General features: G+C 47.0%; 2 protein-coding genes across 3 annotated transcripts in view; one reads left to right on the forward strand and one right to left on the reverse strand.

Annotated features, from left to right (window-relative positions):
* The window catches only part of VSIG10 (V-set and immunoglobulin domain containing 10), a 48,771-nt gene that overhangs the window by 6,187 nt on the left and 19,410 nt on the right, over nucleotides 1-23,174 (reverse strand). Inside the window, exons 3-7 of one of the 2 annotated variants that reach the window (XM_037996464.2) lie at nucleotides 12,816-13,118; nucleotides 10,201-10,461; nucleotides 4,335-4,628; nucleotides 1,850-1,960; nucleotides 1,543-1,558 (exon numbers count right to left, since the gene is read on the reverse strand). In XM_037996464.2, the coding sequence (XP_037852392.2) occupies nucleotides 1,543-1,558; nucleotides 1,850-1,960; nucleotides 4,335-4,628; nucleotides 10,201-10,461; nucleotides 12,816-13,118 (985 nt within the window). The remainder of the gene's footprint in view (nucleotides 1-1,542; nucleotides 1,559-1,849; nucleotides 1,961-4,334; nucleotides 4,629-10,200; nucleotides 10,462-12,815; nucleotides 13,119-23,174) is intronic. The other variant, XR_012094601.1, reaches the window with a different exon arrangement.
* Nucleotides 1,915-2,790, forward strand: LOC103239219 (large ribosomal subunit protein eL39). The gene has a single exon (XM_008004876.3). It carries the CDS (start codon nucleotides 2,439-2,441, stop codon nucleotides 2,592-2,594), a length of 156 nt encoding a protein of 51 aa, XP_008003067.2. The 5' UTR covers nucleotides 1,915-2,438; the 3' UTR covers nucleotides 2,595-2,790.

Raw genomic sequence — 23,174 nt, forward strand, 5'->3', positions numbered from 1 at the left:
CCACAACCTCCGCCCCCTGGGTTCAAGCGATTTTCCTGCCTCAGCCTCCTGAGTAGCTGGGATTACAGGCATGTGCCACCATGCCCGGCTAATTTTGTATTTTTAGTAGAAACGGGATTTCTCCACATTGGTCAGGCTAGTCTCAAATTCCCGACCTCAGGTGATCTGCCCGCCTTGGCTTCCCAAAGTACTGGGATTACAGGCATGAGCCACTGTACCCAGCCTGGACTATGCATTTCTTAAGGAAGAAAGAATGAAAGTCACGAGTCAGTCACCTGCCCGAGGAGCTGTGTTAACGTTCTCATTTAATCTTCACAAACCCCTTGGTGAAACAGATCAGGAGACGAAGGCTCAGAGAGGGTCAGGGATTTTCTGTGGGTACAGGGCTTGGGAATGGCACAGCTGTCATTTGAACCCAGGTCCAATGGTCTCAATGCCTTTTCCTCCTATACCACGCTGATGCCTCCGGTGAGAAACAAGCCCAGGGAATGACAGACTTACTGAGAGAATGGCCCTCCAACACAGGGCAGTAAAGGTAATGTTTTGCTACGAAAGATGGTCCCAGAACAGTAACATCCTGTTGTTGTGAATAGGTAAAGAACTGTTTTTCCATAGGATCATAGGGAAGAGTACTTTGCCCCCACCCAGAATCTGCTTAGGAAATGTAATATACAAGTTCCATTCGGTTCCTTTGCCCCTACTGGGGTTTCCTTTTGGGAGGGGGTTCTAGGCATACTCATAGTAGTCTTCCAAAACACCGTAAAACTGGCTGGGTGCAGTGGCTCATGCCTGCAATCCCAGCACTTTGGGAGGCCGAGGTGGGCAGATCACTTGAGGCCAGGAGTTCAAGACTAGCCTGGCCAACATGGTGAAACCCTGTCTCTACTAAAAATACAAAAATTAGCCAGGCGTGGTGGTGCGCACCTGTAATTCCAGCTACTCGGAAGGCTGAGGCAGGAGAATGGCCTCAACCCAGGAGGCAGGGACTGTGGTGAGCCGACATCGCGCCATCGCACTCCAGCCTGAGCAAGAGAGTGAGATTCTGTCTCAAAAAACAAAAAACAAACAAAACAAAACAAAAAACTCTAAGACCATGATTGATTCTTTCTTTTAGCTCTTTTTAGAAAATTAAATAAAACAAATGCATGAATGACTGGCTCAAAATGTACACATTGTCTTTCTGTCTCAATGACAGACCTGCAATGTGTCCAGCCCTGAGGTTTGGCATTGTAAAAGAACACAGACTTTGGAATTGATTAGACTTGGACCTGAAGGAAGGCACTGCTGCTTTCTTCCAGAATGAGCTTGCAGAAATTACTTCATTGAGCCTCCATCCCCTTATCTGGAAAATGGAGACATCACCACCACCGTGAGGAGATGATGAAAGGGTTTATAAGAATACCTGATAAAACCCCTACACCAGTGTCTAGTACATTGTAGGTCCTCAGTGGTAGTTGCTATTATTGTTCTTATGAAAGGAAGGGAACAAAACAGAAGTGAAGACAGATGGTGGGAATGGGTTTGAGTCTAGGGAACACTCACCTGAAAGTGTTTCCTACTGAAGAGAGAAAGGAAAAACCATTAATATCCAGTAACATCCACTTCAACCTCACAGGTTCTTATTCAGGCTAACATTTACTAGAGGCACGAATAAGAAAACTGACTCAATGTGACAGGTGATAGGGTGTCCCGGGATGGTACCTAGATGACTTATTACTATACATCTCGACCCAATGAAGAAGCCCAGAGAACAGAACTTCAGGTGGACGCATGACAGGGGCCATCCTTCCCCAACCCGCACCTTTTCAAAAGCCTGGAAGAGAAGCTAAGGGACCCAGGGAGCCCTTACCTTTCCAGCAGAACACAGGGCTGTAATACAACAGAAGCCCTGAGATAACGGCCAGTCCCAGCAGAAGGAGACTCACAATGGTTCCCACAATCCCCCCGATATTTACAGGTTCTGTAAAGACAAATCACACCGTTGATTCTTCCATCAGATATGTGTGCAATTAGAACACCACCTTCCTTTCTCTGCGTGGATCCAGTTCTTGTCTTATCTTGATTGCTGACCTTGGGTACGGCTTATGACCTGTCTGTAATGCCAGATAAATATTTTATCACCCAACCTCAGAGAGTTTGTGGGGATGAGATGGAGGAGGGAATGTGAAAAAACAATGGAAAGTTAAAATCTCTCTGTCTACCAAACATTGAGACTATTTATAAGGCCATGGTAAGTAAGAGTGTGAGAGTTATCAATGCCATGATAAACAGAGTGATCAATGGAACAGAACAGAGAATCCAGGAACAGGTCCACATGTAGATATACTTGATATATGACAGGGTATTGAGCAAAGGAAGCACTATTTAAGAATTGGTACTAGACCCCTCTCTTTTCCTTTCTCTGCCATCGTGGTGTGTTCTTGCCTCCACTTCTCGCCATGTCTTCTCACAAGACTTTCAGGATTAAGCGATTCCTGGCCAAGAAACAAAAGCAAAATCGTCCCATTCCCCAGTGGATTCGGATGAAAACTGGAAATAAAATAAGGTACAACTCCAAAAGGAGACATTGGAGAAGAACCAAGCTGGGTCTATAAGGAATTGCACATGAGATGGCACATATATTTGTGCTGTCTGAAGGTCACAATCACATTACCATATCAAACTGAAAATGTCACCACTCTCTGGAGAGTTCAACGTATTTTCCTCTCTGAATCTATTATGAATGCGTTGGTTGGCTGGGTTCAGTAATAAATATGTGAGGCCTTTCATTTAAAAAAAAAAAAAAAAGAATTGGTACTAGAGCCTGGGCATGGTGGTTCACGCCTGCATTCCCAGCACTTTGGGAGGCTGAGGAGGGCGGATCACCTGAAGTCAGGATTTTGACACCAGCCTGACCAACATGGTAAAACCCCATCTCTACTAAAAATACAAAATTAGCCAAGTGTGGTGGTACATGCCTGTAATCCCAGCTCCTCGGGAGGCTGAGGCATGAGAATCGCATAAACCCTGTAGGTGGGGGTTGCGGTGAGCCAAGATCACGCCATTGCACTCCAGCCTGGGCAACAAGAGTGAAATTCTGTCTCAGAAAAAGAAAGAAAGGGGAGGGGAGGTGTGGGAAGGGAAGGGCAAGGAAAGAAAAGAAGGAAGGCAGGAAAGGGAAAAGGGAGATGAAAAGGGGAAAGGGAGAAGGGAAGGGAAGAAAGAAGGAGGCCAGGTGTGGTGGCTCATGCCTGTAATCTCAACACTTTGGGAGGCTGAGATGGGAGGATCACTTGAGCCCAGGAGTTCAAGGCCAACCTGGTCAACAAGGAGAGACCCCATCTCTATAAAAAATAAAAAGAAAGAAGTATAGACATCTATAGTAAAAATTAAAATTCAGGACCATGGTTACCTTTCAAGAGGGGCCCAGGATGAGACTAGGCCTACAGGGAGGGCTCCCAGGTAAAATTCAGTATGCCCAGTGAATTGGATTTCATATAAACAATGAATAGTTTTTCAGTGTAATTATGTCCCATGAAATATCTGAAACACACTTATACTAAAAAAAAAAAAAAAAAATTATTTTTCTAAACTCAAATTTAAGCAGGCATCCTGTTTTTAAAGTTCTATTGTTATTTTCTTCTTTTTGAGATGGAGTCTTGCTCTATCGCCCAAGCTGGAGTGCAGTGGCGCGATCTTGGCTTACTGCAGCCTTCACCTCCCAGATTCCAGTGATTCTGCCTCAGCCTTCCGAGTAACTGGGATTATAGGCACCTGCCACCATGCCCAGTTAATGGTCTCCAACTGCCAACCTCAGGTGATCTGCCCATCTCAGCCTCCCAAGTAATTTTGTTTTTTTACTAGTGATGGGGTTTCACCATATTGGCCAGGCTGGTCTTGAACTCCTGGCCTCAACTGATCCACCCGCCTCAGCCTCCCAAAGTGCTGGGATTACAGGTGTGAGCCACCACGCCCAGTCCTATTGTTGTTTCCAAATCTGGCCCTGAGACATACAAGTAACCTAATGCATGTTGGTACTATTCTGTATCCTAAATGGGATGACAGTTTCTTAGGTGTTCCTTTTGCTGTTATGCTTCACAACTGATACACACTAGATATCTATTCTTTGGTGTGTATAGATAGTATGTCATTTTTGCTACCTATGTAAATATTAGTGAGTTTGGGGTTGGATAATAATGTATTCCAGCCACCTTGTCAAGTCATAAGCAAGCAGATATGCCTTCTCCCAGTTGGCAGTGACCCACGTGCAGGGAGGCACCAGGCTGTCCCCATGCTGGTGCTGGGTGCTCTGAAGCTCTGAACCCTCCTCCTGCAGGCTCAGTTCCAACACTCACCTTTCACACTCAGCCAGATTTCCACCTCCCTCACCCCTACAAGGCTGTCAGCCCGGCAGACGTAGTAGCCCTCATCCAGGTCCTGGGAGCAGTTGTGGATGGTGAGGGTGGAGTTCTGGCCGTCCTGGGTAATGAGATGGCGGCTGCTGGGCTGGATCACCACCTCAGGCTGGGTAAGGTTCCTCAGCCACAGGATCTTGGCAGGGGGGTAGGCCCCAGACACCTGGCAGGTAAGTGTCACATTGCCCCCAACGAAGCAAGTCTTCATGGGCTCAGAGAGAAGGGAGGGACCCCCTGGTGATCAGAAGGTAAAGACAGACAACTGTTAGAGATTCAAGTCATGAACTGAAATCTGCAAGAAAAATACAGTAGTCTTCTTTTTTTTTTTTTTTTTAAGATGGAGTTTTTTCTCTGTTGTCCAGGCTGGAGGGCAGTGGCGCGATCTTAGCTCACTGAAACCTCTGCCTCCCTCTCGGGTTCAAGCAATTCTCCTGCCTCAGCCTCCCGAGCTGGGATTACAGGCGTGTGCCACCACACGTGGCTAATTTTTGTATTTTTAGTAGAAACAGGGTTTCACCATGTTGCCCAGGCTGGTCTCAAACTCTGAAGCTCAGGTGATCTGCCCATCTCAGCCTCTCCCAAAGTGCTGGGATTACAGGCGTGAGCCACGGCATCTGGCCCCAGTCCCCTTTATCCGTGATTTTACTTTCTGAGGTTTCAGTTACCATGGTCAACTACAGTGCAAAAATATTAAATGGAAAATTCCAGAAATAAACCTTTTTTTTTTTTTTTTTTGAGATGGAGTCTCACTTTGTCACCCAGGCTGGAGTGCAGTGGCGCAATCTCGGCTCACTGCAATCTCTGCCTCCTGAGTTCAAGAGATTCTCCTGCCTCAGCCTCCCGAGTAGCTGGGATTACAGGCGTGAGCTACCACGCCCGGCTAATTTTTGTATTTTTAGTAGAGACGGGGTTTCACCATATTGGCCAGGCTAATTTCGAACACCTGCCTCAGCCTCCCACAGTGTTGGGATTACAGGTGTGAGCCATCATGCCCGGCCAATTGATAAACTTTTTATCTTTTCTTTTCTTGCAGTACTTGTAATATTCACAATTTCCTGAGTGTTAAACTGCACACTGTTCTGAGTCGCGTGATGAAATCTCGCACCATCCTGAACGAGCCTTCCTTCATCACAAGAAGGCTGAGGAGATATTTTGAGAGAACGATCACATTCGCATAATTTTTATTACCGTATATTGTTATACTTGTCTATTTTTTATTAGTTACCATTGTTAATCTCTTATTGTGCCTAATGTATAAAATAACCTTATCATAAGTATTTATGTATAGGAAAACGCATAGTACATATAGGGTTCAGTGCTACCCACGGTTTCAGGCATCCACTGGGGATCTTGGAACATATCCCTCATGGATAAGGGGGGAACACTACCTTTCCTTCCTAATAAAGCAACTCCAGAAATTTTTTCTTTTTTCTTTTTTTTTCTGAGACAAGGTCTTGCTTTGTTGCCCAGGCTGGAGTGCAGTGGCATGATCTTGGCTCACTGCAACCTCCGCCTCCCAGATTCAAGCAATTCTCATGCCTCAGCCTCCCAAGTAGCTGGGATTACAGGTGCCCGCCACCACGCCCAGCTAATTTTTGTACTTTTAGTAGAAACAGGGTTTCACCATGTTGGTCAGGCTGGTCTCGAACTCCTGACCTCAAATGATCTGTCCACCTTGGCCTCCCAAAGTGCTGGGATTACAAGCATAAGCCACCGCACCTGGCCAACTCCAGAAATTTCTGTACCACACCTGGTCTTACATAATAATAAGCCTAACATTAACTAAGCATTTACTGTGGGCAAGGCACTGTTACACATATTAACCCAATTCACTCTCACAGCAACCCTGTTATTATGCCCATTTTGCAGATAAGGAAACTGAGGCACAGAGAAAGTTAAGTAATTTGCTCAATGCTACAGAACTAAATAGGAAATGCAGCTATGATACAGAGTGATCAACTGTCCCAGTCTGCCCAGGATGTGGAGTTTTCCCAGGATGTGGAGTTTTCAGTCCTAAAACCAGGAGAGTTCTGGGCAAACCAGGATAAACTAGTTCCTGTATCCACAAGCTTTCCTTCTATGCTATATACTACTACATACAAAAACTGTACTGATCACATAAAAAATGGACACATATCTAACAAGGATTTCAAGGGGACAAGAGGGCAGCTGTATTGGTTTCCAATTGCTGATGTAACAGATTGTGACAAACTTAGTAGCTTGAAGCACATTTATTCTCTTACAGTTCTGGAGGTCAGGAGTCCGGAATGATCTTACATCAAGGTTAACATCAAGGTGTTGGCAGAGCTGGTTCCTTCTGGACGCTCTAGAGCAAGCTTGTGCAACCCGCAGCCTGTGGGCCAAATTCAGCCCAGGATGGCTTTGAATGTGAGGACATGTTTGCTTCTCTGTGGTGGTAGATATCATGAAAATTATGCACGGACCCTTTTTTTTTTTTCCCGCTCATCACCTGTCGTTAGTATTAGTGTTTATGTGAAATCCACTCCCATCATCCAATTACCTCCCACCAGGTCCCTCCACCAATATTGGGAGTTACAATTCAACATGAGATTTGGGTGGGGACACAAAGCCAAACCGTATCATGAGGTTTCGCTGTGTTGCCCAGGCTGGTCTCAAATTCCTAGGCCCAAGCAATCTGCCCTTCCTCGGCCTCCCAAAGTGCTGGGATTATAGGCATGAGTCACCACGCCTGACTGATCCTGGCGCTTCTCGTCTCCCTTAACTTCCCCCCTCCCCCACTTTTTTTTGAGACAGAATTTGACTCTGTCACCCAGGCCTGGAGTGCAGTGGCACAATATCGGCTCACTGTAGCCTCAACCTCCTAGATCAGCCGCCCCAGTAGCTGGGATTATAGGTGCATACCACCATGCCCAGCTACCTTATTTATTTTTTATTTCTTGTAGAAACAAGGTCTGTGTTACCCAGGCTGGTCTCGAATCTGTAGCCTCAAGCTGTCCTCCCACCTCTGACTCCCAAAGTGCTGGGATTACAGGCGTGAGCCACCACGTTGGGCCTTCTCTCTTACAAAGAAATACACCAGTCATTGAATTACAGCCCACTCTAATCCAGTATGACCTTATCTTAACTTGATTCCATCTGCAAAGACTCTTTCCGAATAAAGTCATATCCACAGGTGTTAGGGTTTGGACTTGAACATACCTATTTGGGGGACACAACTGAACCCCCAACCTGCATCCAGCTTTATCAGTATTTTACACACAACGCCCCGGCCACACGGGTCTTCTCTCGGGTCCTCAAATGCCAAATTTGTTTCCACCTCAGGGCCTCTGCGTTTGCTATTGCCTCTGCCAGGAACATTCAGACCACGGTCTTCACCTAGCCAGCTCCTTCTCATTCTAAGGATAGATTACCACCTCAAGGACACCTCCCTGCCACGCTAGGAAAAGTGTCCCTCTCCTTATAAAGACCTCTCTTTTATACATACCATTTTATTATCCTCATAATTATTATCATATCTGGACCTATCTTACTTGTTTTTGTACTTTCTGTCTTCCTTCTACCTCCATGCCACCCAGGATATAAGCTTTGTGAAAGAGGAATGGTTATGGTTTTAAAAATATGTACAGACATTCTCTGACACTCCTCCCTTCAAAAAGTGGTGACTAATTCTCCCCAGTTCTCTTGAATGTGGGCTGGACTCATTTCTAATACACAGAGTGTGGCAGAAGGGATCCCATGTAACTCCTGAGGCTAGGTCACAGAAAGGATAGCATCGGCTTGACTCACTCCGTCTTGGATCATTTGCTCTGGGGGAAGCCAGCCGCCATGTTGGCAGGACACTCAAGCAGCCTTATGGAGAATCCCACATGGAGAAGAAATAGTTGCCAGGGATGGGAGTGAGGACTTCAAAAGTGATTTCAGCCCCCCAACCTTCAAATCTTCCAGCTGACACCCCAGACGTATAGAGCCAAGACAAACCATCCCCAATGCCCACTGTGCCCTGTCTGAATTCCTGACCCACAGAAATCGTCAGATAATAAATGGTCATTCTCATTTTAAGCCACTATGTTTGAGAGTAATTTGTTACATAACTAGATGCTGTAGTTTGAATGTTTGTCCCCTCCAAATCTCATGTTTAAATTTGATCCTCAATGTTGGAGGTAAGGCCTAATGGAAGGTATTTGGATAAGTGAATTCTCATTCTATTAGCTTGGTGCAAAAGTAATTACAATTTTTGTCATTATTTCCTTTTATTTTTCTTTTATTTTTTTGAGATGGAGTCTTGCTCTGTCGCCCAGGCTGGGATGCAGTGGCATGATCTTGGCTCACTGAAAGCTCTGCCTCCTGGGTTCATGCCATTCTCCTGCCTCAGCCTCTCAAGTAGCTGGGACTACAGGCACCTGCCACCACATCTGGCTAATTTTTTTTTTTTTTTTTTTTTTGTAATTTTAGTAGAGACAGGGTTTCACTGTGTTGGACAGGATGGTCTCGATCTCCTGACCTCATGATCCACCCGCTTTGGCCTCCCAAGGTGCTGGGATTACAGGCATGAGCCACAATGCCCGGCCTGTCATTACTTTCAATGGCAAAACCAGTTACTTTTGCACCAATCTAATATTAGTGCTGGTTGTTTTTGTTTTTGTTTTTGTTTTTTTGAGATGGCATCTAGCTCTGTCACCCAGGTTGGAGTGCAGTGGCACAATATTGCTCACTGCAACCTCTGCTTCCCGGTTTCAAGCGATTCTCCTGCCTTAGCCTCCCGAGTAGCTGGGACTACAGGCACGCACCACCACGCGTGATTAATTTTTGTATTTTTAGTAGAGATGGGGTTTCATCATGTGGCCAGGCTGGTCTCAGACTCCTGACCTCAAGTGATCTACCAGCCTTGGCCTCCCAAAGTGCTGAGATTACAGGTGTGAGCTACTGCGCCCAGCAAGCGCTGGTTGTTAAAAGAGTCCGGCACCTCCCTTCTCTCTTGGTTCCTCTCTCACTATGGATCTCTGCACAAGCTGGCTCCCCTTTTCCTTCTGTTATGAGCAGTAGCGGCCTGATGCTCTCACCAGAAGCCAAGCAGATGCTGGTGCCATGTTTCTTGCACAGCCTATGAAACTATGAGCAAATGAACTAATTTTCGGCGAGGCCCGGTGGCTCACACCTGCAATCCCAGCACTTTAGGAGGCTGAGGCAGGTGGATCACTTGAGGTCAGGAGTTTGAGACTAGCCTGGCCAACATGATGAAACCCCATTTCTACTAAAAATACAAAAATTAGCCAGGCATAGTGGTGCATGCCTTTAGTCTCAGCTACTCAGGTGGCTGAGGCAGGAGAATCACTTGAACCCGCAAGATGGAGGTTGCAGTGAGTCAAGATTGTGCCACCACACTCTGGTCTGGGCAACAGAGCGAGACTCTGTCTCAAAAAAACAAAAACAAACAAACAAACAAACAAAAATTTTCTTTATAAACTACCCAGCCTCAGGTATTCCTTTACAGCAACAGTAAATGGACAGATACAAAAGATGATGAACCTCATCTATCTTGTTCACTGCTTCACCCTCAGCACCTAGAAACTGTACCTGGCACATAGCACGTGCCCAATTAGTATTTGTCAAGTGGAAAATAGCTTGGACTAGAACGAAGAAGCTTGAGCGAAGCATCTCTAAAGTTTGAAAGGAATGAAACACAAAGAAAAAGGAAGAAAGGGAAGGAATTCAGTCCACTCTGACATCCTGGGATTTCTTCCTCAGAAGAACTCTCAAATGCCTCTCCCAGGAGAAAGGAAGGCAGGTGAACTCTCAACCCCAAGACAAAGCAAAACAGACTCACTGATCTGCACCACGCAGCTGGCGCCCGACTCTGGCCCGACTATGTGGCTTGTAACACACTTGAACTTCTTGCCATCCGACAGCTGGGACTCGCTCAGCATTTCCACCCCCAGCTTTGACTTCCCCACGATTACACCTCCTGGCTCTTCTATCCACAGGAAGTCAGGGTCAGGGTATCCCCCATCCCAGCGACAGGTGAGCTGCAGCATGAACGATCCTGATGCCATCTGTGCCCAGCACTGGGGAGCTGATGGAGGGGGGTCTGCAAAACACCAGAGGAGAGCATGGGCTGAATCACAGACTCTAGGATCAGCCACTTGGCTGACTCTAAGGATGGCAGAACCAGGGTCTCAGAGAGACATCAACCCCAGTTAGTGTCAGTGTCTAATAGCTCCTAGCACAAATTCATGCCTGACAACAGTTAGGTTTCCTCTGTTGGGTGTTAAATCTCTGGGGACCTGGGTCTCATTCGCCTTTGTATTTCTTTCTTTCTTTTTTTTTTTTTTTTTGAGACAGAGTTTCACTCTTGTCGCCCAGGCTGGAGTGCAGTGGCACGATCTTGGCTCACTGCAACCTCTGCCTCCCAGGTTCAAGCAATTCTCCTGCCTCAGCCTCCCAAGTAGCTGGGATTACAGGCATGCGCCACTGTGCCCCGCTAATTTTTGTATTTTTAGTAGAGACAGGGTTTTGCCATGTTGGTCAGGCTGTTCTTGAACTCCTGACTTCAGGTGATCCACCTGCCTCAGCCTTCCAAAGTGTTGGGATTACAGGCGTGAGCCACCGCGCCCAGCCTCGCCTTTGCATTTCTTATTTATTTTTTAATCTATGTTTTTTTTTTTAATAGAGACAGGGTTTTGCCATGTTGGCCAGAATGGTCTGAACTCCTGGCTGGGCTCAAATGATCCACCTGCCTCGGCCTCCCAAAGTGCTGAGATTACAGACGTGACTACCATGCCCAGCCCCACTCTGCATTTCTACAGTGGTTTTTGTCCAAGATATTTGTGTATGGGAGTGTTTGGTTGGTGTTTCCACCCCTGAGATAAAGGTTCATGGACCACTTGTTCACAACAGTGCTAGAGGGCCTGGTGCCTGTGACAGTCACACTGGGTCCACAAAAAGAATGTATATAGATGGATAGATGAACACATAAATTGTGGTCCATCCATGCAAGGAATGGACTATTATTCAGCCATTAAAAGGAATGCATTACTGATACATGCCTCAACATAGATGAACCTCAAAAACATGATGACAGGTGAAAGAAGTCAGACACAAAAAGCCCCGCATTGTATGATCCATTCATATGAAGTGTCCAGAACAGGCCAACCCACAGGGACAGAATGCAGATTGGGGGTTGTCCAGGTCTGGGGAAAAGAGGGAATGAGGGTGACTGCTTATTGGGTACAGGATTTCCATTTGGGATGACAAAAATGCTTTGGAGGGCCAGCTGTGGTGGCTCACGCCAGTAATCCCAATACTTTAGGAGGCTGAGGTGAGCAGATCACTTGAGCTCAGGAGTTTGAGATTAGCCTGGGCAACATGGGGAGACCCTGTCTCTACCAAAAATACAAAAATTAGTCGGGTATGGTGGCACATGCCTGTGGTCCCAGCTGCTCTGGAGGCTGAGGTGGGAGAACTGAATGGCTTGAATCCGGAAGGTGCAGGCTGCAGTGAGCAGAGATCGCGCCACTGCACTCCAGCCTGGGCGACAGAACGAGACTCGGTCTCAAAAAAAAAAAAGAAGAAAATGTTTTGGAACCTGACACAGGTGATGGTTGCATAAAAGCACTGAATGCCACTGAATTATACATTTTTCTTTTTACTTTTTTTTGAGACAGAGTCTCACCCTGTTGCCCAGGCTGAAGTGCAGTGGCACAATCTCAGCTCACTGCAACCTCTGTGTCCCAAGTTCAAGTGATTCACCTGCCTCAGCCTCCTAAGTAGCTGGGATTACAGGCGTGAGCCATTGCACCCATTCAATTGTATGTTGTTAAATGGTTAATCCTATGTACTTTCACCTCAATTTAGCGGAAAGAAAAAATAGAATGCATTAGTGTCCTTCCATGGCTCCCAAGCACTCTCCTGCACCCCTGCATAGCAGCAAGCTTCTAGAAGGGATGATTCCCTCCCTGAGTGTAGCAGCCCCGGGTGTGTGTACTGCGGGAGCCACAGATATATGTTCAGAAGAACCATGTAGCAGGCATGCCTTTAAGGACAAACAGGAGGCCGGGCACAGTGGCTCACGCCTGTAATCCCAGCACTTTGGGAGGCCAAGGCAGGCAGATCACCTGAGGTTGGGAGTTCGAGACCAGCCTGATCAACATGAAGAAACCCCGTCTCTACTAAAAACACAAAATTAGCCGGGTGTGGTGGGGCATGCCTGTAATCCCGGCTACCTCGGGAGGCTGAGCCAGGAGAATCGCTTAAACGCATGAGGTGGAGATCGTGGTGAGGTGAGATCGCACCTTTGCACTCCAGCCTAGGCAACAAGAGCGAAACTCCATCTCAAAAAAAAAAAAAAAAAAAAAGACAAATGAGAGAGGCACAAACGTGCAGTTCGTAAGTTCATAAAGGGTTAAGGGGAAGAAGTAGGGCAGAGCAGTGCTGCTTACGCACAGTAGACCAGGAGCTCGGTGGTCACCTTTCGATGTCTCTTGCTGAGCAGATTCAAGGCCAAACAGGTGTAGTTCCCTTGGAGGTTTGGTGACATCAGTAACAGCGAGAAAGAGTTGACTGTCAGATTGTGGCCGAAGGACTCACTGCTGGAATTCAGAGCCTGGAACCACCATTCAACCATGGGTGGTGGCCTGGAGCTGCTGTTGCAACTGAAGTCCACCCGGGAGCCCCTGGCTGCGTAGAGGGTGCCGTTGGGGAGTGTGCCGGTGGCTGCGATGTGGGCCTCAATCTGATAGGGGCCGCCTGGGAATGACAGAGGGAATAGGATGGCATTAATTATGTAAGAGTGCCGGGCGCAGTGGCTCAAGCCTGTAATCCCAGCACTTTGGGAGGCCGAGACGGGCGGATCACGAGGTCAGGAGATTGAGACCATCCTGGCGAACACGGTGAAACCTCGTCTCTACTAAAAATACAAAAAATTAGCCGGGCGAGGTGGCGGGCGCCTGTAGTCCCAGCTACTCGGGAGGCTGAGGCAGGAGAATGGCGTAAACCCGGGAGGCGGAGCTTGCAGTGAGCTGAGATCCGGCCACTGCACTCCAGCCTGGGAGACAGAGCGAGACTCCGTCTCAAAAAAAAAAAAAAAAAAAAAAAAATTATGTAAGAGTTCATTTGATTGTCACTGGGCGCGGTGGCTCACGCCTGTAATCCCAGCACTCTGGGAGGCCGAGGCGGGCGGATCACGAGGTCTGGAGTTCGAGACAAGGCCGACCAACATGGTGAAACCCCGTCTCTACTAAAACATTAAAACAAAATTAGCTGGGCATGGTGGCGCACACCTGTAATCCCAGCTACTCAGGAGGCAGAGGCAGCAGAATCGCTTGAAACCAAGAGGCAGAGGTTGCAGTGAGCCGAGATCGCGCCATTGCACTCCAGCCTGGGCGGGCGACAGAGGGAGATTCCGTCTCAAAAAAAGAGTTCATTTGATTGCCTTACCAACTCTAATACATAAACGAACAGGAAACAGTCAATGAAGAGTACGGTATCTAATACTATGTGATAAATGCTATGCCAAGTGCCCTGATACATTATTTCATTTAATCCTGGGTGACTATGTGAGATTTTATTAGGGGCATAAATCTTTACAGAACAGCAAAAGTATATATTGCTCCTTAAAAAAAAAAAAACAAAACTGTAAGGGCTAGACACAGTAGCTTATGCCTATAATCCTAGCACTTTGGGAGGCTGAGGTAGGAGGATCACTTGAGGCCAGGAGTTCCAGACCAACCTGGGAAACATAGTAAGACCCCATTTCTATAAAAAAATAAAAAGAAAAATTAGGGCTGGCATGGTGGCTCATGCCTGAATTCCCAGCACTTTAGGAGGCCGAGGGAGGTGGACCACTTGAGGTCAGGAGTTCAACACCAGCCTGGTGAACATGACAAAACCCTGTCTCTACTAAAAATACAAAAATAATCTGGGCGTGGTCACGCATGCCTGTAATCCCAGCTACTAGGGAGGCTGAGGCAGGAGAATCACTTGAACCTGGAAGGTGGATGTTGCAGTGAGCCGAGATTGCGCCACTGCACTCTAGCCTAAGCAACAGAGAAAGACTCTGTCTCAAAAAAAAAAAGAAACCCAACACTGCAAGGGCTACGTACAGTAACTCATGCCTGTAATCCTAGCATTTTGGGAGGCTGAGGTAGGAGGATCACTTGAGGCCAGGAGTTCCAGACCAACCTAGGAAACATAGCTAGACCCAATCTCCACAAAAAATTTAAAAATTAATGCCGGCACAGTGGCTCATTCCTGAATTCCCAGCACTTTCGGAGGCCGAGGCAGGCAAATCACTTGAGGTCAGGAGTTCAAGACCAGCCTGGTCAACATGACTAAACCATGTCTCTACAAAAAATACCAAAATTAGTTGGGCGTGGTGGCACACACCTGTAATCCCAGCTGCTTGGGAGGCTGAGGCAGAATTGCTTGAACTTGGGAGACAGAGGTTGCAGTGAGCCAAGATCGCATAACTACACTCCAGCCTGGGCAAGAGAGTGAGACTTCGTTTCAAAATAATAAATAAATAAATAAATAACCAGGTGTGGTATCACGTGCCTATAGTCCCAGCTACTCAGGAGGCCGAGGTGGGAATCTGGCTTTGGCCTGAAAGGTTGAGGTTGCAGTGAGCCATGATCTTGCCCCTGCACTCCAGCCTGGGTGACAGAGTAAGACCTTGTCTCAAAACAAAACAAAACACTGCAGAATGGAAAGTGTATCTGTGCAGCGAAGAATTAACACAGCAGTCCTGGGACTCTGGCTTTCCTAGAAAGGCCTGCTTGCAAGGCTGGCCATTGGCTGCTGTCCGGGAACTTGGATTTCAGGAGAATTCCCATCATTCCTAGAACTGAGAAGAGTGGCTTGCTGTGCCTAAACTATGCAAACAATCTGGTTTAAATTGGGCCTAGTATGGTGGCTCATGCCTGGAATCCCAGCACTTTGGGAGGCCAGGTGGGTAGATCACCTGAGGTCAGGAGTTCGAGACCACCCTGGCCAACATGGTGAAACCCCGTTTCTACTAAAAATGCAAAAAATTAGCCAGGCATGGTAGCGAACACCTGTAATCCCAGCTACTCAGGAGGCTGAGGCAGGAGATTCGCTTGAACCCAGGAGGTGGAGGGTGCAATGAGCCGAGATCGCACCATTGCACTCCAGCCTGGGCAACAAAAACAAAACTGTCTCAAAAAAAAAAAAAAAGTGGTTTAAACTGAACACCTGTTTTCCTTCTAGGAGACAGGAATTCAGTAAGTGCAAGGCAGAAGGTGCCCACATGATGAATCCCCAACAAAAAACCTTGAGTACTGAGTCTCCAATGAGTTTCCCTAGTAGACATTCGATGTGCGTAGCCACAACTCATTTCTGGAAGATTTCAGTGTATCCCGTGTGACTCCACTAGGAGAAAACTTGGAAGCTTGCGCCTGATTACCCTGGGTTTATTCCCATGCGCCTCTTCCCTTTGCAGGTTTTGTTGTGTATCCTTTTGCTGGAATAAATCATCCTACGTGCTGAGTCCTGTGAGTCCTCTTAGCAGATCGTCAAACCTTGGGGACCCCCAGCACAATATCACACTGAAAAGCAAGAAACGGGGCCGGAGGCTGGGCGCGGTGTCTCACGCCTGTAATCCCAGCACTTTGGGAGGCTGAGATGGACAGATCACAAGGTCAGGAGATCGAGACCATCCTGGCTAACACGGTGAAACCCCATCTCTACTAAAAATACAAAAAAATTAGCTGAGCGTGGTGGTGGGCGCCTGTAGTCCCAGCTACTCAGGAGGCTGAGGAAGGAGAATGGCATGAACCCGGGAGGCGGAGCTTGCAGTGAGCCAAAATCCGGCCACTGCACTCCAGCCTGGGCAACAGAGCGAGACTCCGTCTCAAAAAAAAAAAAAAAAAAAAGAAACGGGGCCGGATGCAGTGTCTCACGCCTGTAATCCCAGCACTGTGGGAGTTCGAGGTGGGTGGGTCACCTTAGGTCATGAGTTTGAGACCAGCCTGTCAAACACAGTGAAACCTCATCTCTACTACAAATACAAAAACTAGCCGGGTGTGGTGGCACGTGCCTGTAATCCCAGCTATTCGGGAGACTGAGGCAGGAGAATTGCTTGAACCCAGGAGGGGGAGACTGCAGTGACCTGAGATCACGCCACTGCACTCCAGCCTGGGCGACAGAGTGAGACTGTCTCAAAAAAAAAAAAAAGCAAGCAATGAACTAGTCTGACTTTGGCCAAATTACCCTCCTCAGCCTCCATGTCCTCATCTATAAAATGGGGTGATGACAGTTCCCACTTCCTGGGGTTGCGGTGACAACTACACGAGTGGGTGCAGTGAGGCACTGGGAACAGTGCGGGCATGTTGGAAACACCTGATGAATTGTTAGGCCTCATCTCAGTTCTTTTCACGTTTCCTTTTTTTTTTTTTTTAATGAGACAGAGTTTCGCTCTTGCTGTCCAGGCTGGAGTGCGGTGGGGCTATCTCAGATCACCGCAACCTCCGCCTCCCGGGTTCAAGCCATTCTCCTACCTCAGCCTCCCAAGTAGAGTAGCTGGGACTCCAGGCGCCCGCCACCACACCTGGCTAATTTTTGTATTTTCAGTGGAGACGGAGTTTTACCATGTTGGCCAGGCTGGTCTCGAACTCTTGACCTCAAATGATCTGCCCATCTCAGCCTTCCAAAGTGATGGGATTATGGGCATAAGCCACCGTGCCCAGTCTTCTCTTCACATTTCTGAACTTCCTTTTTGTCCCCTGAAATGCCTTCCACTGTTGGTACCCAGGACCTCTAAGATTCCACATCCCCTTGAAGAATATATCTCCTCCCAAAATATATATAATTATTACTTGTCAATTCAAACGTTTCTATTTTAGTTTTTGTTACTTTTTAAAATTACGTATTTATGTATTTGAGATAGGGTCTCCCTCTATCACCCAGGCCGGAGTGCAGTGACACAATCACAGCTCACTGTGGCCTCGAACTCTCAGGCTCAAGCAATCCTCCCATCTTAGCCTCTTGAGTAGCTGGGACTACAAGCACGCAACAGCACACCAGCTAATTTTTAAATTTTTTATAGAGACAGGATCTCGCTGTGTTGCCCTGGCTGGTCTCAAATCCCTGGGATCAAGCAATTCTCCCACCTCAGTCTCCCAAAGCAGTGGGATTACAGATGTGAGCCACTGCACCTGGACCAATTAAACATTTTTTAAAAGACTGTACCTAACAGCTGTTCATCCTTAAGTAATTCAGTGTCCTACCTCTCCCAAAGACTTCCTCTTTAAAAAAAATAAAAGTAGGCCAGGCATGCTGGCTCACGCCTGTAATCCCGGCAACTTGGGAGGCCGAGGCAGGTGGATCACTTGGGGTCAGGAGTACGAGACCAGCCTGAGCAACACGGCAAAAACCCATCTCTACCAAAAATACAAAAATTAGCTGGGCATGGTGGCAGGCGCTTGTAATCCCAGCTACTTGGCAGGCTGAGGCAGGAGGTTTGCTTGAACCTGAGAGGCCGATGTTGTAATGAGCTGATATTGCGCCACTGGACTCCAGCCTGGGCCACGGAGCAAGACCCCATCTCAAAAACTAAAATAAAATAAAATAAAAATTAAAATAAATCCAGGAAGCACAATGTTTAACCAAAAAAATAAATCTATAGCTGCAGATTTTTGAACAGAAATAGGCCAGCAACAAAAATTATTTGCGGCTGGGTGCAGTGGCTCACACGTGTAATCCCAGCACTTTGGGAGGCTGAGGTGCACAAATCACCTGAGGTTGGGAGTTCTCAAGACATGGTGAGACCCCGTCTCTACTAAAAATACAAAATTAGCCAGGCATGGTGGTGCATGCCTGAAATCCCAGCTACTCGGGAGGCTGAGGCAGAAGAATTGCTTGAAACCAGGAGGCAGAGGTTGTGGTGAGCCTAGATTGTGCCATTGCACTCTAGCCTGAGCAACAAAAGCGAAACTCGGTCTCAAAAAAAAAACCAAAATTATTGGCTGGGCGTGGTGGCTCACACATGTAATCCCATCACTTTGGGAGGCCAAGGTGGGCAGACCACGAGGTCAGGAGTTCAAGACCAGCCTGGCCAACACAGTGAAACCCCATCTCTACTAAAGACACAAAAATTAGCCAGGCACGGTGGCATGCACCTGTAGTCCCAGTTACTCGGGAGACTGAGAAGAACTGCTTCAACCCAGGAGGCAGAGGTTGTGGCGAGCCAAGATCACGCCACTGCACTCCATCCTGGGCAACAGAGTGAGAGTCTGTCTCAAAAAAAAAAAAAAATTTGTGGGAGGAAACAGCTTTCGCAGATAGACCTTCTCTGCCTATGTCCAAACCCATTGTATAACTATAGAAATCATGGGTTTCAAAGGACAATGTTCTCATGAAGTTGCAGCTGGCTCCTAACAGTTTCAGGGATCTGTTGGAATCACGTTGCCTCCAGGGGAAAACTTAGATCATGGTTCGGGAGGTGCTCAAATGTCCCATTCGCCGTTGCTGGCTGGTTGGTTAGGTATGCGGATCAGCAGATCTCCGGGCACACCAACAGTTGGCACGCCAATCAAGCATTGGGCACGTCCAGGGTACTGGCAGCCAACGCCAGGTACTGTATCAGCTTGGACAAGTCTGTGTTTTTCACACTGTGGCCCCAGAGGGGTCCCAGTCACCTGGCATGGACAGTGTGGACCCCCAGACACCAGCTGGAAGAGATTTTTGCCAAGCACAGTTCTCAGCAAGAAATGGAGCTGGTGTACAGGGAGTGAATGAGAAGGAAACAGGTAGAAGAATTCAAAATTTAAAAAGAAAAACCAGCAAATGAGAAAGCCTAAAGCGGCCTCCCGAATTATTCAGTGTTCAACATTAATAGCTCATCTCTAAACCCCTGGGGTTTGAGGCTTTTGAGTTTTCTTGAAACGGAGTCTCGCTTTGTCGCCCAGGCTGGAGTGCGATGGTGCAATCTTGGCTCTTTGCAATCTCCCCATCCCAGGTTCAAGTGATTCTCACACCTCAGCCTCCACTGTCCTTCCTACAAAATGAAAAGAGTGCTAATGACTTATATCACTGGGTTATTGAAGGATCCAATAAGGTAATACAAGCAGGGCACTTAGCCTGGTTAATATTCAGCAAGTGTTATCTGATATTGTTATCAGCATATACTTGTAGATTGATTCTAGCACGGGGGTCGGCAAATGCTAGCCCACCATCTGTTTTGTATAACCCAAGAGCTAAGGATGGATTTTAATGATGAGCACTTTTGATGAATCTGACGAGAGAACACTACCTGTGAATCCCAATTAAGTGAAATACTATCCTCCCCGAAAAAGGAATTCCATTCTTCTCATTAACAGATCTGTACTGCAAAAAAGTTATCAATTACTATTTTATGTATACAAATATATAAATTATATATTTTATATAAAATATATTAGTTACAATATGTAAATATATATTTATATATTACATATTATATTTTATTTATATAAAATATATTTAAATATTATATTATTTATATATAATATATATTATATTTTTATAATATATAAAGACTATATATTTAGTATATAATTTATAATATATAAAGACTATATATTTAGTCTTTACTAAAAATACAAAAATTAGCTGGGCGTGGTGGCACATGCCTGTAATCCCAGCTACTCAGGAGGCTGAAACAAGAGAATCACTTGAATCCATTGAGCTGAGATCATGCCACTGCACTCCAGCCTGGGCAAGAGAGTGAGACTCCATCTCGAACAAACAAACAAAAACAGATAAGCTTGGCAAGACCCAATTTGGGGCAAGACCCAAAATAAATAATATATATTTTATTGAAGTCAGGAGTTCAAGACCAGCCTGGCCAACATGGTGAAACCCCACCTCTACTAAAAATTCAAAAATTTGCTGGGTGTGGTGGCACATGCCCGTAGTCCTAGTTACTCCAGAGGCTGAGGGAGGAGAATCACTTGAACCTGGGAGGCAGAGGTTGCAGTGAGCCAAGATCATGCCACTATACTCTAGTCTGGGCGACAGCAGTAGACTCCATCTCAAAAACTAAATAAACAAAAATAAAAAATAAAATAATTAATTTAAAAGAAAATTTATTTTTAATTTTTTAATTTTTTATTTTTTGAGACAAGGTCTCATTCTGTCACCCAGGCTGGAGAGCAGTGACCTGATCACGGCTCACTGCAGCCTCAGCCTCCCAAGGCTCAGGTGATCCTCCTGCCTCAGGCCCCACCAGCAGCTGGGACTGCAGGTGTATTCCACCACACTCAGCTAATTTTTGTATTTTTAGTAAAGATGGGATTTTGCCACGTTGCCCAGGCTGGTCTTGAACTCCTGGGTTCAAACGATCCACTCACCTTGGCCTCCCAAAGTGCTGGGATTACAAGTATGAGCCATCACACCCAGCCAAAAAATTTTTTTAAAGTTTTTCTGGCCAGGCATGGTGGCTCACGCCTGTAATCCTAGCATTTTGGGAAGCTGAGGCAGAAGATCACATGAGTCCAGGAGTTCGAGACCAGCCTGGGCAACATGGCAAAACCCCATCTCAAAAAACACCAAAGAATTAGCCGGGTGTGGTGATGCAGGCAGGTAGTCCCAGCTATTTGGGAGGCTGAAGTGGGAGGATCGCTTCAGCCCCGGAGGTGGAGGTTGCAGTAAGCTGTGATTGCGCCAGTACACTCCAGCCTGGGTGACACAATGAGACCCTCCCTATCTCAAGAAAAAAAAGGAAAGGAAAAGCTTTGCCGAATCCTGTTCTAGAACAATCTACGGCTGCTGCCTTCCTGTTCTCTGCTGTCCTCTTTGACATCAGAATTCACTTCTTTTCTTTCCCACCACAAATATAGGTTGGCCAGTCAAGAGCTGCAAAAGGTTCATTTACATCTCAGTATCTTGAGTTCCTTGCTAACAGGAAAAGTTACCTTATCTTCAGCCATTTACTCTTCAGACCAGCAATCTTATTTGAAAATGACTTCAGGCCGGGCGCGGTGGCTCAAGCCTGTAATCCCAGCACTTTGGGAGGGCGAGATGGGCGGATCACGAGGTCAGGAGATTGAGACCATCCTGGCTAACACGGTGAAACCCCGTCTCTACTAAAAAATACAAAAAACTAGCCAGGCGAGGTGGCGGGCGCCTGTAGTCCCAGCTACTCGGGAGGCTGAAGCAAGAGAATCACTTGAATCCAGGGAGCTGAGATCGCGCCACTGCACTCCAGCCTGGGCAACAGAGTGAGACTCCCTCTTGAACAAACCAAAAAAAAAACAGATAAGCTTGGCAAGACCCAAATTAATCAATCCTTGGGCAAGAATCACCCCACCTTCTGAGCAGGCACACACAAGTTTTCTTCGGTGTACCCAACATTCCCCTTCCCTAGGCGTCTACACTGTGAGAAGACATAGTGACACCACCACCAACACACAAAAGCACTGCTGGTGGGTCCATGTCAGACAGGCCCATCAGCCAGGAAACATGCATCTTTCCTGAGATTCCCTTTCTTGGAAGTTTGGAGTGAAGGCCATATCACTGGCTAGAGAGGAGCTCCCCATCCCCCACACCCAACTGAATCCTAAGCCTCTTGGAGGTCGACACAGACCAGCTTCCTCATTGCTCACATGCTAGCTGGTCCCATTGTTCCCTAAACACTTGCTTGGCCTGAGAAAAACAGACACAGGGAGAGCCTGGCACTGTGTACCATGAAATCTAACTGGGGTCTTTCATGGGCTGATCTATCTCTTGATATCTCAGCTCCTCAAATGCATACATAAGAGATAATATCTTTTTTAAAAAAAAGAAAAACACAAAGTTGGCTGGGCATGATGGCTCAAGCCTATAATCCCAATACTTTGGGAGGCCAAGGTGGGCAGATCACCTGAGGTCAGGAGTTCGAGACCAGCCTTGCCAACATGGTGAAACCCTGTCTCTACTAAAAACACAAAAATTAGCCAGGTGTGGTGGCACACGCCTGTAATCCCAGCTACTTGGGAGGCTGAGGCAGGAGAATTGTTTGAACCCAGGAGGCAGAGGTTGCAGTGAGCCGAGATCATGCCACTCCTGGGCAACAGAGCGAGACTTTGTCTTAAAAAATAATAATAATAAAAGCCGAGCCTGGGCACAGTGGCTCACGCCTGTAATCCCAGCACTTTGGGAGGCCGAGGCGTGTGGATCACCTGAGGTCAGGAGTTCGAGACCAGGCTGGCCAACATGGTGAAACCCTGTCTTTACTAAAAATACAAATAATTAGCCAGGCGTGATGGCACATGCGTATAATACCAGCTACTTGGGAGGCGAGGCAGGAGAATCGCTTGAACCCGGGAGGCGGAGGTTGCAGTGAGCTGAGATTGCGCCATTGCACTCCAGCCTGGGCAACAAGAGCGAAACGTCATCTCAAAAAAAAAAAAGCACAAAGTCAGCTGGGCATGGTGTCTCACCCCTGTAATCCCAGCACTTTGGAAGGTCGAGGCAGGCAGATCACTTGAGGTCAGGAGTTCAAGACCACCCTGGGCAATACGGCAAAACAAAACCCTGTTTCTACTAAAAACACAAAAATTATTCAGGCATGGTAGTGGGTTCCTGTAATCTCAGCTACCTGGGAGGCTGAGGCAGGAGAATAGCTTGAACCCAGGAGGCGGCGGTTGCCATGAGCTGAGATCATGCCAGTGTGGGTAACCAAGTGAAACCATGTCTCAAAAAAAAGTGTACCAGGATATGGGAAGGGCTGTGACACCTTCCCTATCTGACCAGCCTGTCTGCAGGTAAACACATGGCTGTTCCAATATCATACCCACTCCAATCTGGAGGTAGCAGGGATGGGTCAAT

Source organism: Chlorocebus sabaeus, chromosome 11 (genome assembly GCF_047675955.1).
Source record: "Chlorocebus sabaeus isolate Y175 chromosome 11, mChlSab1.0.hap1, whole genome shotgun sequence".
NCBI classification, from domain to species: Eukaryota; Metazoa; Chordata; class Mammalia; order Primates; family Cercopithecidae; genus Chlorocebus; species Chlorocebus sabaeus.

What these genes read in the sequence shown, in the direction of transcription:
- LOC103239219 (XM_008004876.3), top strand. Translation starts at nt 2,439, where the DNA reads ATGTCTTCTCACAAGACTTTCAGGATTAAGCGATTCCTGGCCAAGAAA.